A 16,852-nucleotide genomic window follows, 5' to 3' on the forward strand; every position below is an offset into this window, starting at 1 on the left:
TGTGTGGTGACCAGCAGCCTGAATGCAATATTTCAATTAGGTAAAACACTTTTATTTTTCAGCACACACACACACATCTCCATAGAAATCTCTTACATCAGGATCCACTACCACCACCGGTGTTTCTTCTACTGTAGATGAATGAACTTACTTATAAAAAGCGACGGCTGTGTGTTCCTTGTGTTTATAGGCGGCTGTCCTCAGTGACAGTGTGTCTTTTGTTTTGTCCTCCCAGGTGCTTTCTTCCTCTACTCCAGCCTGGCTTTGCTGGGTTTCTTCTTCATCTACGGCTGCCTGCCAGAGACCAAAGCCCGCCGCCTGGAGGAAATCGAAGCTCTGTTTGAAAACCAGCTCTGCTCCTGCGGCGCCTCTGATTCAGACGAGGGACGGCAGGTTGAATACATCCGAGTCAAAGGTTCAAACTACCATCTATCGGACAACGACGCATCTGATGTGGACTAGAGAGTTTGGGTGATTAGTGATACATGCAGAGTGGTTGGGTCTGTGATATCTTTCTTTTTGTTGCGTGTGAGCTGAGGAGCCACAAGAGTTTTGCTTGTGTCAGTAATGTGAGTGAGTTCACCTCCAATCCAGTCAATTCAGGAATCCAAAATCAGTGATTTAATAGCAGAAAGGGTCTTTTGTTTTCAGCCTATTCTCTGAATTGAGGGTGAACTGATGACAAATCTGGAGTCAAACCTGCTTTAGTGGACAGCTGAATCTTCAACCAGGCACCACAAACATCTCAATTACAAAAGGCTTAAAGGAAAACTTCACCCACAAAATGACCACTTTCATGTTAATTACTCAGCGTGTGATACCCTGAATATGCGAAGAGAACTTTGTTTTTGTCATATGCCTCCCCGGTGAATGGAGGATCCAAAGAAGGCGAACAATCTTCATGAGTTGAACTAAATAGGGTCCGCATTTAACAGTAAAACTACATTAAAACTAGGGCTGGGTAACGGTACTTAATACCTTTAGTTGTAGAAATGTCTGTAGTCAATAGCAACATTTCAGTGAAACTTAACCTGAATTGGATTCTTTTCACACAGTGGTCTGATCCCACACCGTCCCAACTCCCTACCTGGTAGGTATGATTTTTGTTGCTGCGTCTCCAGAGCTGTGCTCTTCGGCAAACTGTCAGCAAAGTTAGCAGAAGGTATCCCATTACAAGCTGCGCCAATGGTACAAAATGGTGTACACTTCTGGTCTCCCAGGTTCAAAACAATACAACACTACATACTGTACAAATTTAATGTTTGTTCCTTATTTGCTGCTCGTATCTGCTGCTAATCTCAAGTGGACCATCTCGGTTAAATCAATAGTCTCTGCTGTCAGTTCATCGTCTGCCCGGTTAACACGAGCAAACACAGCAGCTGCTAACATCCAACACCAAGCTGTTAACAGTGGTGGAGGAAGTACCTGAAAGACACACTTGAGTTAAAATACAGATATCTTACCAGAAAAAGACACTGGTAGAAGTTTAAGTCACCTATTAGAATATTACTTGGTTATAAGTATTAAAGTATCTGGGGCCGGTTGCACAAAGCACCTTAAGTTTGCTCCTTAAGTATGACACGAAATACCTCACCAATAACTGATTGGAAAGACTGTGTTGCATAAATTGCATAAAACCGCAGAGCAATCATTCATTCAGCTTTAGAAAGTTGAGTGATCCAACCACTGACAGTGACAGTCATGAATTGATTTCTGGTAAAATCTAAAGTGCAAAATGAGATGCTCATCATTAAGCGTGTCCATCGGATTCTCCTGCTCGTGGAACACTCTTTTCGGGATGCCCTAATTTTTCTCATTTGTCTCCATAAACTCAACCATGCTGTGGTTAAGATGGAGTCAGAGGTACTTTATGTTTTTGTCCTTACTTTGGCTAGCGTGCAACAGTTTAACAAACTTTACGCAATTCCTTAAGTATAAGAGGAGAGATCCTTAAGGAAACATTTTAAGGAAACCTTAAGGAGAGGACTTGAGGATGTTTTGTGCGACCAATTTTTTTTTTCAAGGAAACCTTAACTGAGACTTTAAGGAAAATCTTAACTGAAGGTGCTTTGTGAAATTACTGTACTTAAGTATCAAAAGTAATTTTATTAAATTGCATATATTCAAAAGTATTGAAAGTAATAGTACAAAATGCTATTCATATAAAACCAAGTAGTTTATTTCTTCTTAACATGAACACCACCTTAAAAAAGGACAAGTACATTACACTTAAAAGAATAACGAGGTCTTCTTCACAACTTTAAAGATTCAAAGAAACCCGCTGACTATCCAGGGCTGACACACTGCAGCAGAGCTGTCACCACGCTGTTTCCTGACACAAATCTTTATTTCCTTGAATCATTACTCACCCTCTCTGCTGTGGGACGCCATTTTCTGCTTCTATCATCAAGTTGGTTTCATCGTTGATTAGAATATACTCACAAGCATGTAACATCTATTCTGACATGCAGCCTAGGCTTGACTGGAAATCCAAAATAGCAGCATGCCATTAACACAATTTAAAAAAAATAACATGTTACATTCAGATCTTAATCACCTCGTGATTAACGCGTTAACGCTGACAGCCCTGCAAATGGTCATTTTGCAAGTGAAGTATTTCTTTAAACACTGCCTTTTCCACACGTGTACAGGAAACATGACTGCTAAAGACACACTGCATGTACAAAATACGAGGGACACGTCCTCTCTTATGAAGTCCACTGATGGTGATGTACTTTGCAAAAGGGGCTGCAGCTCAGCATCAGTAATATGTTCCTAATATTTTGTACATTTGTTGACTAAATATACTTTATGATTTACATATGACGTATGTACAGGATAAAAAACAATCGGTAATACACGTCAAAGTCATTGTCAGAATGCGTTGAGAACTCCAATGTGGCGATGAGATCCAGGTTTGTGTGTCCACAGAACTTTTGACAGCAGTTGTAACTTATTGTTGATCTGTAGTACCATTATGCCTTTCTATATGAAACACGTCTCAGTTACATGTTGTTTACGCTTGTAGCATAGCACACTTATGTCAGTTCCTCATCTGATGACGGTCTTAGTTTGTGCTTCTGATATTTTTTATGAAAAGCAAACACCAGAGATGTACAGTATATTGTTCGAGTTTAGAAAACTTGTATTGTCAGTCGGTGCCTAAACAGAACCACTCACCAATCTAGTAGCACAGCTCAGTTGCTATGGTTTATATTTATTAATTAATTTATTTAAATACTGCAACAAAGTACTAATTGCTTTAGGATAGTCTATGTTAAGTTTCAGGCCTGCAATTCTGTTGCTCACCTGCCTCTAAAAATTGCAGTTTTTAACATAGTACTATGGAGAGGACAGTCTCGTGTCACTCTACTGCAAGGAAGCTGCCAAAACTTACACTTCCTGTTATAAACCTGGGTATTAAACATGTAACGTCCAGCAAAGGAGGCCAGTGGTAGACTGAAACCATGGTTTAATGATTGAGACTTCTCTTGTATTTCCTAAACATGATGATATTAGTGCCTGTGTATTGTGAAGGTCCCTAATGGCCGTTTTTCAGTCCAAATCCCCGAAGTGGGTGGATGATATCATGTTATGATAATTAGGTCTGCATAGCTTTTTTTTTTTTAATTTGAAATGTACATATTTGCATTGCACCGTGAATTAAATGTTTTTGTTTTTTTTACTGTCATTTCATGTATTTTGATTTCTGTCTTCCTCCATAGCCTTATGTACAAATAGCAAAGCGTATCATTTACGTGGTTCTCGTGTCAAAAGTCGAGGAGTAGGCTTTAGCGTAATTTGCCAATGTTGTTTTGTAAAAAGTGTAAAATTGTGTGAGGTTACACCTTGTTAGTCAAACACACATAGGTTTCTGTGTAGCAAAAGCTGTTTGAAAGTAGAATACGGTGTAACTTTGTGTAACGAAACAAAACTAAGGCGTACTGTGTCCGATGATCGGGTGAAGGACAGTCCATAATTTTTGACACGTGGGTCCTCACCCACCATGATTTAATAAGATATAATACTTCTTTTTAAAAAACTTTCAATGAAGAAGCTCTTCATCAAATGCCGTGGCATGATGTTAGGACATTTTCAGTGACCTGTGAAAGCTGAATGAAGTATTTGCTCCAAGTATTGTGATATTTCTGGTATTGTCAAGATGTCACATTTACATATGGTTGCCTATGGAAATTATTCATCTGCAGGGTTCCCACACATTCCACAACTTCTCTACAATACTGTACCCAATTTCTATGACTTTATTTTAGTAGTTTAAACTGGGTAGGCCTATTTAACTTGCCTGTTTAACAGTCCCACCTCCGACAAGCTGTACATGCTCACTGCCAATAGACAAGATCAGTGTAACACTGAAATCCATGACCTGTCAGATTCTGTGTCCGCAGAACCAGACTCCCTTAAAAAACGTTGAGTTTTGTGTGTTGTTGAGTGGTTAGTGTTTAGAGGTTCGTCATACAGTGGTATCTAATAAATTAGCACCCCACGAACAACCTTACGTAACTAACGTAAATTTACATACTTAATGTAAAGTTAGCTTGGGTTCAGGCGAGTAAAATTACATTGGTTAGTTTTAGGAAAATTAACATGCTGACAACGTACATTAAAATAACTCAAAATTTGTTTGGTGTCACATGGTTCTGAACACTGGTCTCCTGGGGGAAAGTCCTGTGTTGTGTTTGGTCACATGATGGCAACCTTCCCAAATACTAGAGTTACACACTATTATTGCCTCATGATTACATGAGTTATAAAAGAATTTTGGTGCATTACTTTTGGTAGGTGTATGTATGAACAATGCATGGAAACAACCTGGGCACATACTATCACTTAGCAAGACGTCAAGGCCACGCCCCTTTTTGGAGGATAGAAAACCAAATATCATTTAGGTGTCAATGCAACTGGATTATAATTTTGACAAGTTTGTATGTATTTACTTCTTGTTAAATGTTAAGTGATTGCCTAACAAATTAAGGTTGAGCACTGTCATGTCCCCCGTCACTTGTCCCCTGTCAAAGTCTATCAGTGACCCAACACAGTGGTTGGGTATTTCATGTATAGATGTCCGGATCATGACACATAGTGATTCAATTAAATGTAGATATTTGATTGAATCACGAGGTACCATAAGGCTGAGTGTTGTCTGTACATGACCAACCTGTTAATGGGCAACTGTTAGACCTAGGCTGAGATTTAGTTGGAGACGACAGTCATATGCTGCTATATGACTGTGCTGCAGCAGCTTCCCATTCAAGCTAACGTTAGCTCTCCATCCGCAGTAACTGTTACCAGCATTATTCAGCAACTTACCACACTGACAGTGAATATTGAGTATCTTATGTGCCTCAAATCTCAGTGTGAAAGCTTTGGTTAACCTGCATCACAAAAGCTTTTAGTCATTTTCCTGTTTCCTTTGCTGATGTGATGGTGTGTTTCTTTCCCCCAAAAGAGGGCGGAGCCTTGGCGATGACACCATACTGGTCTAGTCTATGTGTATCACGTGACATTAGATTTTAAATTAATAGTTCTAGGAATGTATGTTGCCTAACATTAGACATGTTTTGGACAGCGCATATTCAATAATTTTCCAAAACATTCTGTTATTTCCAAAAACAATTTTCAGACCGGAATTTCATGACCGTGGGAACCCTGAATCAGCATATTAGAAATATGGACCATATTATTCTCATCAATGGTGACACAGTAATAAAATGGCTTACAAACACCCACATGAGGAAACCCTATAACTGTCACAATATATTAACAATAGTACTGTATGCTTTTGAAAATGGTCAGCATTTAAAATAAGCTTGTCAACCGTTTCATTCGATGGAGACTAGTTCAAAAGTGGGGAAAAATTGCTGATTATAATTCAAAATGTGATGGTATTGTTATATCTGTTATTTTCATTTGGTCCAGGATGAGTTGTCTTAAAACCACACCAACTAGTTTTGTACTTAAAGTATTATTACAGGTAACACACACACACACACACACACACACACACATACAGATGAAGCTCCGTAACACAGACTGTGTAATAAAACTTGTGTTGACCAAATATTTAGCGTGATTGTTTCAGCTGTTGACATCCAGTCGTGTTGACACTGTCCTCTGCCCACTGTGGGGACATTTAATGTGTACTTCTGGTGAAATGGTTGCAAATTCTTTTCTATGTGAACCAACTATGTGTGTTTCTACGGTTTACGAGGAACGACAAAAACACTAATTAAAAAAAAAAAACAGTGCTGTATAGTATATTTGATTATTGTTCAAGCTGTATATGTTTTGCTAGAGTTTATATTCTATAAAAAAAATATCTTCATGAAATTCTAACACTTGAATATGTATACGGGGAAAGAAATAAACAAATAAATCAGAGCGACGCATTGGGGCTTTATTTAACTGTTGTAGCCTATAGAACAAACACTTTGTATATTTTATGTGGTTAAATATGCTGAAACAAACTATTAAAATAATGCTTTGAATTAAGATGCACAGAACAGGCATGCTTTTGCGTTATATCCTGCTGTCTTCACCCATCCACCTTACTTCCTCACCTCCTTCCTTTGCTTGAGCAGGAGCAAAATGTCAGCTATTTCCTGAAGTGTCTCGGCCTCTTCTGAGAGTCTGTCAGCCCTTGTGGCAGATGTGACCTCCTCCCTCACTTCATTTGAGAGGTCTTTCATCAGACGGCCATTTTCTCGTTGCCCTCTCTCATCTCTGCCCTCTTTGTTCTCCTTAGCTAATTCAGAAATAAGAGCAGAAAACAAGCGTACTTAACAAAATACCCACATTCATTTCTGTCTTCATCAGTGGAATCTGCAGAATTTAAATAATGTCAATCTTACACAATATCTCACTTTTTTATTATACCTCTTCCATCAGTCATGCTCATATCAACAAAGGGGTTTATGACTCTCTGTGGGATCACTGTGCCATCACTGTTGTTTATGATGCTGCTGCCTGGCTGGGAACCAGCTCTGGATTTCTTCTTGGTCCTGGTCGTATGCCTCCCTCCACTCCTCACCTTGCCTGTTGAAGGCGTGTTTGTACTCGGCTCTGCAGCAGTATTAGCCTGCCTCTCTGTGGCCGCAAGCTGTACAGACACGTCAACAGGTGGCAGGCACAAGTTAAATCCAGTGGCTTCACTGTCTACATCAGCGCAGCACTGAGTCCAGGCATTGCCTGTCTCAGCTGTAGGGTTGTCGACAGTTTGAGTTCCAGCGTCTCGAGTTTCACTGGGTGTTTTCTTGCATTTGCACAGCTCGGAGCTCTGAGTTTGAGCCAGAGCTTGAGGAGATGCAAACTGAGCTGTGCTGCTTCCCCTCCGTTGGCTGTTACTTCCAGAGGCTTTAACTGGGAAAGCTGCATTCTCCATCTGATTGTCTCTTAAGTTCATTTTGGGTCTCAGGAGCGGGGTGGAAGCCCTGAGCTTACTGTGCCTTTGTTTTGGATTCCCCTGTGAGCCCAGGTTTGGGTTTAGGTTATCTGCACAACTGGCTCGGTCCATAAAAGAAGAGGCAGCGTGGACACATGGCTCACAGCATTCATCATCCTAAAATACAGTCAGAAGAAGGAAACACAACAGTGCTGATGTTTGATATTGCAAAAGAGAACAGTGGGTGCTGATGTGTGGTGAAATTAGGAAATAAATAACTTTTGCTGAAAGATGTTGATTGGAGGATTTTTGTCTGCTAGTATTAGAGGCCGTTTACACGTACACGGTGATTTTGATAAACGGAGACATCTTCCTTCGTTTGTGCCCTTCGTTTACACGCAAACGGAGATTTCTCCTCTGAAAACGAGTCTTTCTAAAAACTCCGGCCAGAGTGGAGATTTTGGAAAACTCCGGTTGCGCGTTTGCATGTAAACTGAGATAAACGGAGATAAACGGAGTTATAGGCAGCCGACGTCACAACATGCGCCGGAAGTTGCGCCTGTGTCAAAAGTGCGACCTATGTTGCTATGGTGACAACGGATACATGGAAGGCTTGAGCCTCTCGTTACACTGCCACCTACAGGTTTGGCATGCTCTTGTGTATATATACACGGGTAAGTGTAAACGAAGATCTTTTTGAAAACGGAGATGGTGAAATGTCCGTTTATGAAAATAGCCGGCGACGTGTAAACAGCCTCTTACACTTGTCTGTGTTCGATGCCAATCTTTCTGAGTGCCAGCAGCTGCTGCATCTGCACACCTGAACCTCATCTGCAATCAAGCCACTGCAGTATAGAACTCCAGCTAAAACATCCAGATCATTCAGTCTCCACTGAGGTACAGACAATCCAGACCAACTAATAAGTTTTTGGCACTTCACATCAATTCATGCCTCAACCATAATTCACCACGTCCAGCCTTGTTATTGTATTCTGCCTCTGAATCTGGGCTGCTCTGCCTTCAGCTAATCTGCCTGCTCCGCTTCGCCATTCCCAGTCCACCTCAGCCATCATTTCATTCAAGCCTTCAGCTCCACTTCTTCAAACTACAATAAACTGCCTTTAACCATTCAGTGTTTCCTGGTTGTGTTTGTATTTTGGATCCTCAGATGAACTGCCACAACAGCTTCCAATCATTTTGAAACTGATTTACAATGCAACATTGGAAACAATCAGATTCATTAAATCCTACTTCTGGTTTCTTTGCATTTTTAAGACTTTTGAAAGATTGATTTAAGAGAGAGAGGAGGAGAGAGAGGAGAGTTTAATACCAATTAAGGCCTTTTTTTTTACAAGATTAATGAATTCAATGCCTTTTACATGGTGCACATACATTTTCATGGACAAAATTTCCAAACTTTACCATGACTTTTGAAGGACCCATAATAAAGAAAACAGTTTTTCTTGCCCCACTTGCCTGGCATTTTTCAAACATAGACTCACACTCTATTCAAACATTATTTCAGCTAGCTGGCATACAGGAAAGGAAAAACGAATCCAGGATGAAAATGACGAAACAAAATGTGATGATAAACAAAACACTGTCACACATTGATGCATATTATAGCTACGTTAAGTCACCAGCTATAGAAAATTAATTTGCCGTTAAGTTACAGTACGTGGAAGGTCATCCACATAACATTATTGTAACAATTTCATTAAATACAACAAAATTCCATGACTTTTCGACGCCTGGAAAATGTGATATGAAATTCCAGGACTTTTTCTATGCTTTCCATTACTGTAGGAACCCTGCTTTTAAGACTTTTAAAAGACAGTACTGATTTACACAGAGTTTAATTAAAAGGAATGCAGTATGTATTACAAAATGTAGACTAAACTACTGCAACTTAAACTGTTTTTTTTCTGAGGTGATTCTGCAGTCACAGTACAACAGCAAGAGGGACAAAATGTGTAACTTTACTTACATCAGATGAGTCTGAATTGAGGTAACCTCCATGACAAGAAAATTTACAGCCATTCATGGGGTCGTCATTAGATTCAAGACATGCTATGGAATTGGAAAAAAAGGAAAAAAATATCTCCTTATTTACTGTCTTTTCTACAGCTTATACACAATAAATGGGTATATTAATTGGAGATGCTTAGGAAACTTACAAAAGTTCATGTCGGTGCAGTTGGAGAGCTGTGAATAAAACAGAATGTAAAACTGCAACTGCCCAAATCAAAAGTACTTCTATCGGGATAACTATCAGTAACAAATACTGTCAGAGGCTCTGTACAACATCTCAATATGACTGGAAAAACAGGTGACATTTTCTTAAACGTCTCAAAGATTTTATTGTTTGCTCTGTTCAATGTTGGTTCCATGGCAGCCACAAACTTTACCACTTGGTGGCAGCAAAAGACTATTTTACTGTTTCACACTCACATGTATGTGGTCATTTCCCGCCACGTCCATGCACTGAGACTCAGGGACAGTTCTGACAGTGATGACACAAAATAAACATAAAAACAAAGCATATCACCCATCAATGATAAAAAGTGATTATATTTAATGTGTAAACACCTACTGTGGTGTTGAGGATTCAGCAGGTGTATGATCTTTGAGATATATCTTTGATTTTCCTCCTCCAAGATGAGAGGCTGAAATCAAACTTCATGTTAATTCTCAACAAGATAGTCATCGTGGTTATGTAAGAATTTCAAGCACAATATTCACCTTCTCTTTCACACTGTTCAGTTCTGAAGCCCTCAAAGTAATCTCCCTCAAACTGCTGCTCAGTGTCGGACTGGTGAAGACTGAAGTCCAACATGGGCTCCTTGTCCTCCAGCTGGTTGAGAGAGAAGGTGACCTCATGTCTCGCTTTGTCCCGTGCCTCTGTGTTACTGTGATATCACACATATGATTTGATTTTTTCTAAAATGACAGATAGAAAATAATCCATCAAATTCTAGTGTTGTTCTCACTCTGGTACTGAACTTCTGAACAAGACTTGGGCTGCTGTGGGTGTCTCCAGTTGGTAGAGGGGTGGGTTTGATCCACAGGACCAGGGGACACTGTTGCTCATACCTCTGGGCTGGGAGAAAGGCTGAAACTAGCAAAATAAAAGCAAACTGCATCATATTTGGGAAGATGCTGTCACATTTTAAAGCTCAATCCTTCACAGGAGTTCACAGTCAGGTCCCAGCTGTAATCGCTCTTGGCAGTGACCAAAGATTTATTTAAAATACTACATCTGACATATCTACAGACATGGAGAAGTCCATCTAGCCATTATCATTTCATTGTTTCCTAATTAAAGGGATAGTTTGAATTTTTCAAAGTGCGGTGTAGGGAATTCTTATCCATAGCCAGTGTATTACATACAGTAAATGTTTGTCAGCATGCCTCCCGATTGGAGGAGCGGTAGGAGCACCAACACAGATGCTAAGCAATGAGCTGCTGTGGATTAGGACAGAGGAAAAATGTATTTAAGAAACCTAAAAAAAATGTCCTGCTGCCTCCATCCACAGCAGTAGACTGCTTAGCTTCTCCAAACTGATGACATACCAAATAACATGTAATGAAGCTCTAGCAAAAGTTCAGTCAGGAAGACAATGCTACAATGAACCTTGTCTTTACAGATTCATCGGCCTCATCAGCCTTATCAGTCAGCAGCCTCAGAGTCATCAGCCACCTTCAACAATGTCTGGACTCCATTAGGGATTTATTTTGCTGCTGCTCAGATGTCCCTCAATCACAAAATATCTCCCTCTGGTGTCCAAGTGCTAAATACCTCTGTTAAATCTTAATCAGCACAAATCATCTTTTAATCTGTACACTCATATTCTGCTTTAAAAATACTCTTGTCTCTCCTGATTGAACTGTAGGTATCACACTGAATATGGGAAAGTACAACCATACAACCTCACTTCAAAAAAATCCAAACTATCCCTTCAATATAAATGTTACAAATACATATTAATTGTTTAGTTGTATTAAAGGATAACTTCGGTATTTTTCAACCTGGGCTCTATTTCCCCATGCGTATGTGTGCGTATGATTCATGGGTACAACGTGTTCTAAAACTGGTTCAGTATTGAGGGAGGCAGATGCAGCCGGGAGCCACGAAACGAGCTAAAACGGTAACGGGGGCAAATGCGTCCCGTATAAGTTTGTGCATTAAAAGTGCTTTTTTCTGCCACTGACCGGTTCAGATCGCCAGTGCTATCTCTGTAAATAGCATACTAGCCTTTCCCTTACCTCTGGGCTGTGTGATGTCACAAGCTTTGCTCCACTATGTCTGTAGCTCTCTCTACTCGTGGGACAGCCGTTTTCTTGAGGAAGAGGTGTTTCGGGATTGGATGTCTTCTCTTCTTCGGCTGGCAGTAGTCATCTTGGGAGAAGTGAGCACTGCAGACCCGATGGTCTGCAAGGCGCAGTGTCTGGACAGGAGTGTTAGCATCCATTTGTAGCACACTAGCCACAACTTCAGCATCTCGCCGCAGTCTGTGAAAGCTGTACGGGGTGTTGCGTGACATCCTGTTCTTGCGTTCGGGAAAAAGGCCCGTTTATTTGAGCACTCCAAAAACTCCGGTAACACTCCAGGGGGTAGCACGTAAAAGACTCCGTCCTCTGACTCTTCTAGTGTAACACACACACTTCATACACACATACTCACTTACAGTACCCAGCGGGGCAGCCCTCCCCCTCTCTGTTCCAAAACTGACTGACAGCTGACTCCACTCATAGCACACTCACCACTGCCCCAGGGTCGCTACAATATGCTATTTACAGAGATAGCTCTGGCGATCTGAACCAGTCAGTGGCGAAAAAACACACACTTCATACACACATACTCACTTACAGTACCCAGCGGGGCAGCCCTCCCCCTCTCTGCTCCAACACTGACTGACAGCTGACTCCGCTCATAGCACTCATAGCACTGGCGAAAAAAAGCACTTTTAATGCGCAAACTTATACGGGACGCATTTGCCCCCGTTACTGTTTTAGCTCGTTTTGCGGTGGCCAGCTGCATCCGCCTCCCTCAATACTGAACCAATTTTAGAGCGAGTTGTACCCATGAATCATACGCACACATACACATGGGGAAATAGAGCCCAGGTTGAAAAATACCGAAGTTATCCTTTAAGCAGTAATTACAGATGTGTTCCGTACACTTGAAAAATGGATTCACAGTTATTAATACTATTTAATTCTGTGCTTGGGATCACACTAGTTGGTGCATTTGCAAGTTTTGAATGAACATGACTGACATTTTTGCAAAGCAAAGCTTTTATCTGGTGACATTTGACGTGGCAGTGTGCCCTCCTACTTTACTCGAGGCGTGCATTTGTAACCTAAGCAAAATATCACTTTAAGGTAAAAGGCAAAGCGGTATTCAAGTTGGTTGAACACTGGTATTTTGCTACATGCAAAATCAGTGATAACCTCTCTAAGAACACAGCATCACATGCTGCCTTTCTCCCTGAGCCCACCCTCAACTGAGACATTTTCACAGTGTATTATGGGCCAAAGTACAGCTAAATGTTGACTACTGTAGATGGCGAGTCCAAGTAAGGCCTATAAAGCTACAGTTGGAGTTTAATGTTCCCATGCTTGTGTAATAAATGTAACTGTAACCATGACATTATGTGGTGATGTTATTGTAAATAATATTCTCTTTTCACTACCTTGGTCTGCTCCAGCCCTGAGGTGTCCCACGGTGGGGGGGAGCAGTGCGGAGGAAGCTGTGTCTGTGTCTGGCCTCTCTGCTGGAGGTTCAGCTGCAGGGGGAATATTCCTGAGGAGACCAGTTTGATTTGGCCTTAACTGGATTATTGTATAAAATGCACAGTTATCATTGTGTAAAATAATTCATGACAGTTTGCTCTATAAAATATTTTGCAACACCACCTTGGCCTGAGGAAGCTGATGAAGTGGAGAAAGGGCTCAGGGGGTCGGTTCTGGGTGGCAGGTAGTCAGATGCACTGTTGTCTGAGAAACCTGACTCCAGCACTGGTGACAACTCGGGAACAGAAACATGAAAGACTTTTTAGCCAAAGAGTCCATCCATCCATTATTTGTATCCTTCACAGATCCTTTAAAGGGTCGCAGAAAACTGACAGTAAAGTGACTAACCTGTCGACACTTGAAGCTTTGTGGAATAACATTGTTTCTTCTACTCATTCCTTGAACACTAGATGTGGACGCAGAATACACACAATGAATGAATGACTTAATTTCATGTGATTGTGCAGTGAAAGACCTGGGTGATGCTGACAAAATCATATGTGTCAATACAAACCACACTTCAGTTCTACCTGTTCTGAGGTTGGCTCTCAAAAAGACTCAGCTGTGATGGAGAGCAGGGGCTCATTGGGAGTACCAGGGACTCATTTCTCTTATGCTTGGATCCTCCTTTACTGCTGGCAAGAACTGCTACTTTTGGAGGATCTGAAAAAGACAAACATTGTTTACTTAAATCATTTGCCATACTGAGGGACTGAGGAACATATCTACGTCATTATCTACACACACTAGACATATCGAGCAAATATTTAAGACAAGATAATCCTTTAGTCGTCCTACAGCGGGGAAATTTGCAACATTACAGCAGCAGAGGGATAGTGCAAACAAGAGGTAAACTGTATGACTATGTGATATATGTCTATGGAATATTTATAGAATATACAATGTAAGAATATACAATAATACACTCTAAATATACTTAAATACAAATACTAAATACAATATTAAATATATACCAATAGGATAATATTCTATTACCAGTATACATAAAACAAATGCACAAATTTGTTGAGGTTATACTTTTCAGAGGGCAGTCAGGTAATGTGGGAGGATAACAAGGTAATTTTCCATGTGCAAGGTCACTGAAGACCAAAACATAGTGAAGTTGGTTGGGACCGAAAACTATAAAGCTGACAGTTTCCTGTTAGACAAAGGTGAACTATTTCCTGTATCTGTCCTTGTGACAGGGAAGCCGAACCAGTCTGTTAGAGAGAGAGAGCTCAGCCGTCTGTCCAGTAGGTGGTGGAGAGGGTGCTCAGAATTATCTATAATGGATAACAGTTTGTTCAGTGTCCTCCTCACTACCACATATTTATACTATATTTTTTACATTGATAATATCATATGAGACTAGATAAATTTTAAGCATGGTTATATCGTAAGAGTCCTTTTCTGTTTTTAAAAGCTGCATTATAATAAAGCTATGTAATTATCTGAACTAGGCAGACTGTTTCAGCTACTTTTTTTTAAAGTACTGTGCCTGAGTGTGTCTGATACATCTCATTATAAAACACATTATGTGTACTATTATATTTTTACTAGCTTTAGGAAATTTAATTAGCTTCACATTAGGGAGGTGGTTCATTCTTTATTCTCCTGAAGTCATGTAATGTTTTCCCTTCAAGCTTCTTTAGTATGGTTTTTGATAACTGTTTACTCATAAAGTATCTTTCTGTACTAGTTGTTGCTTCTCACCTTTAATTTCTTTCTTAGCAGCAATCTGGTTGACGATAAACAGAGTCACTAGGTCCATACTCCCGGAGCTAGTTCCTCGAGGATCTGCTGGCAGAGCTACTCCCAAGTTCTTCAGCCTCTGTTGCATTTTTCTCTTTTCAAAGAACTCCTGAGGACAAAAAGAGCAACACCATAACATTTAGCCAGACATATTCTTATAAGACTATAGCTTTTATCTCGTGAAGCCATGAAAACTTTATTTCGCCTTCTTACCCTCTGCTTCTTTGCATCATTCTTCATAATAAACCTGTTCCTGCAATAAGAGCCGTTACGTTAGCATTACCTAGCTTAGCTAACGCTTGTAGGCTAACCTAAATATTAGCACGTCTAAAGTCGCTTACCTTGAACCCCCGACCCAGTTCATTTTCAACGGCTTTTAATTATCAGAGAAGTACTGATAATTTTAGTGTAGTGACTGAAAACAACAAAGCTATAACGGTAGCTAACGTGAGTAAGTTCAAAGTACACTGGTAGCTAGCTTATAGTTTAAGCTAGGTAGCTATCTAACGTTTACTATTGCTTAAAATGCGCGAGGACAAACCACTTATCCTTTCACGTGCCACTTATGACGTATGTTCACATTGTATTAATATGTTTTAATCACTTGTATTTAATGTTGCCTTAAGAATATATTTTTTCTTTATGCAGAATTACTGTGTGACAAGCAGTAAAAAAAATTCAACTTTATTGAACTAAATATTATAAATATTACAGTCAGACATCTAAAAATTAAATTAAAATAAATTACTGTTTATATGCTCATGGTGTATGGTGGATACACATTTTTATTATTATTATTAACATGTTAAAGAGCCTGCATTAGACTGAAAAATATCTATTTATAAAAACTTTTAAACAGGGCGATGGTATGGCAATTTTAGATTTCTGTATATGAAACTTATCGAGCAGGATCATGAGGTTTATCTTAAAACTCAATGAATTAACGATACATTCAAAATAAACAACATATTTTAGATTGATTTTCACAGGGTGACCAGTTTTCCTCGGAGTATGTATTTCCAAATCTGTCCAAAATTGAATAGAATGTGATCAACTAAAAAAACATACCACTGCTTTAGGTTGAAGTCAGTAAATCTTGACGCCATTGCATTAAAAAGGTGGAAATTCAGCAACATTTTAAAGTGAATCTCTTACCTTGTTAGAAACACTTAATTTGAAATCCTTCTGCCATACAGTGCCACATATTTGGGACTTCCATCACAGTTTCCTTCTTTGAGTGATTTATTTTTTTAAAGGAAAAACATAGTCATATATGGTTATCAGTGCACCGTTAAATACAGTAGATACAGTAGAGACTACCTTGTTACGTGCATCACGCAACCAATCGTCTTTTGGCCGGGGGCGCGATCAATGAAAGAGCGTAGGGCGGAAATAAGGAGCGACAAGTTAGCGGCAAAAACTACAATCGGTAAGGAAGTAGACGAGTTTACTTATTAAAAAATAAAACCATTAGTTTGAAAGCACTGTCAATCTACGTTTGCAGTAAGGGATCTTTATTTGTCAGAGGCGAGGGGTGTCTGGGGTTTGACATTGTGAAACCACAATTTTCATGTTTTCATTAAAGTCAGTGATAAGATTACTACAAAATATAGGCATTTAAAGCTGTATGCTGTTCTCTTAGGCCAAAGTAAGACACAGTCCCTCATTAGAGCTTTAAAATATATTTGATATGTCTCCTCCCCCTCTGCAGTTACACCTCCAAAACACTAGTTAGCAGTGGGGTGTTTGTACAGTGCTGTAAAGTTGAGTTGATTCAAAACCCACCCAAAACATACATTAAACATGGCTTAATAGCTACAGTTTCAGTTACAAGTACACAAATTGGCATCATTATAACTCGCAGCGTTCACAGACAAAACATTTGTCTTTTGCTCGACATATTTT

General features: G+C 39.8%; 2 protein-coding genes across 3 annotated transcripts in view; one reads left to right on the forward strand and one right to left on the reverse strand.

The window, feature by feature from the left end:
• Positions 1-6,399, forward strand: part of LOC117249380 (proton myo-inositol cotransporter-like) — a 111,932-nt gene extending 105,533 nt beyond the window's left edge. For both annotated transcript variants that reach the window (XM_033615001.2, XM_033615002.2), the window contains one exon: positions 236-6,399. In XM_033615001.2, coding sequence (XP_033470892.1) covers positions 236-462 — 227 coding nt within the window. In that variant the 3' untranslated portion in view covers positions 463-6,399. The remainder of the gene's footprint in view (positions 1-235) is intronic.
• Positions 4,352-15,048, reverse strand: redic1 (regulator of DNA class I crossover intermediates 1). Its single transcript, XM_033615000.2, has 13 exons — positions 14,909-15,048; positions 13,726-13,858; positions 13,544-13,601; positions 13,319-13,430; positions 13,096-13,205; positions 10,390-10,517; positions 10,142-10,308; positions 9,993-10,065; positions 9,851-9,902; positions 9,577-9,604; positions 9,387-9,469; positions 6,895-7,576; positions 4,352-6,763 (listed from the first exon to the last, which is right to left on the reverse strand). Exons 1-13 carry the CDS (start codon positions 15,033-15,035, stop codon positions 6,567-6,569), a joined length of 1,950 nt encoding a protein of 649 aa, XP_033470891.2. The 5' UTR covers positions 15,036-15,048; the 3' UTR covers positions 4,352-6,566.
• Positions 15,049-16,852: the final 1,804 nt, after the last annotated feature.

This window comes from Epinephelus lanceolatus, chromosome 23 (genome assembly GCF_041903045.1).
Source record: "Epinephelus lanceolatus isolate andai-2023 chromosome 23, ASM4190304v1, whole genome shotgun sequence".
Taxonomy (NCBI): domain Eukaryota; kingdom Metazoa; phylum Chordata; class Actinopteri; order Perciformes; family Serranidae; genus Epinephelus; species Epinephelus lanceolatus.

Excerpts from the sequence above, each read along its gene's own strand:
- redic1 (XM_033615000.2), bottom strand. The coding sequence starts at position 15,035 with ATGCAACAGAGGCTGAAGAACTTGGGAGTAGCTCTGCCAGCAGATCCT. Across the intron at positions 13,431-13,543 it reads AAAGCTTCAAGTGTCGACAG|TTGTCACCAGTGCTGGAGTC; the intron begins GTTAGTCACTTT and ends TCTGTTCCCGAG. Across the intron at positions 6,764-6,894 it reads GAGCATGACTGATGGAAGAG|CTAAGGAGAACAAAGAGGGC; the intron begins GTATAATAAAAA and ends TTTCTGAATTAG.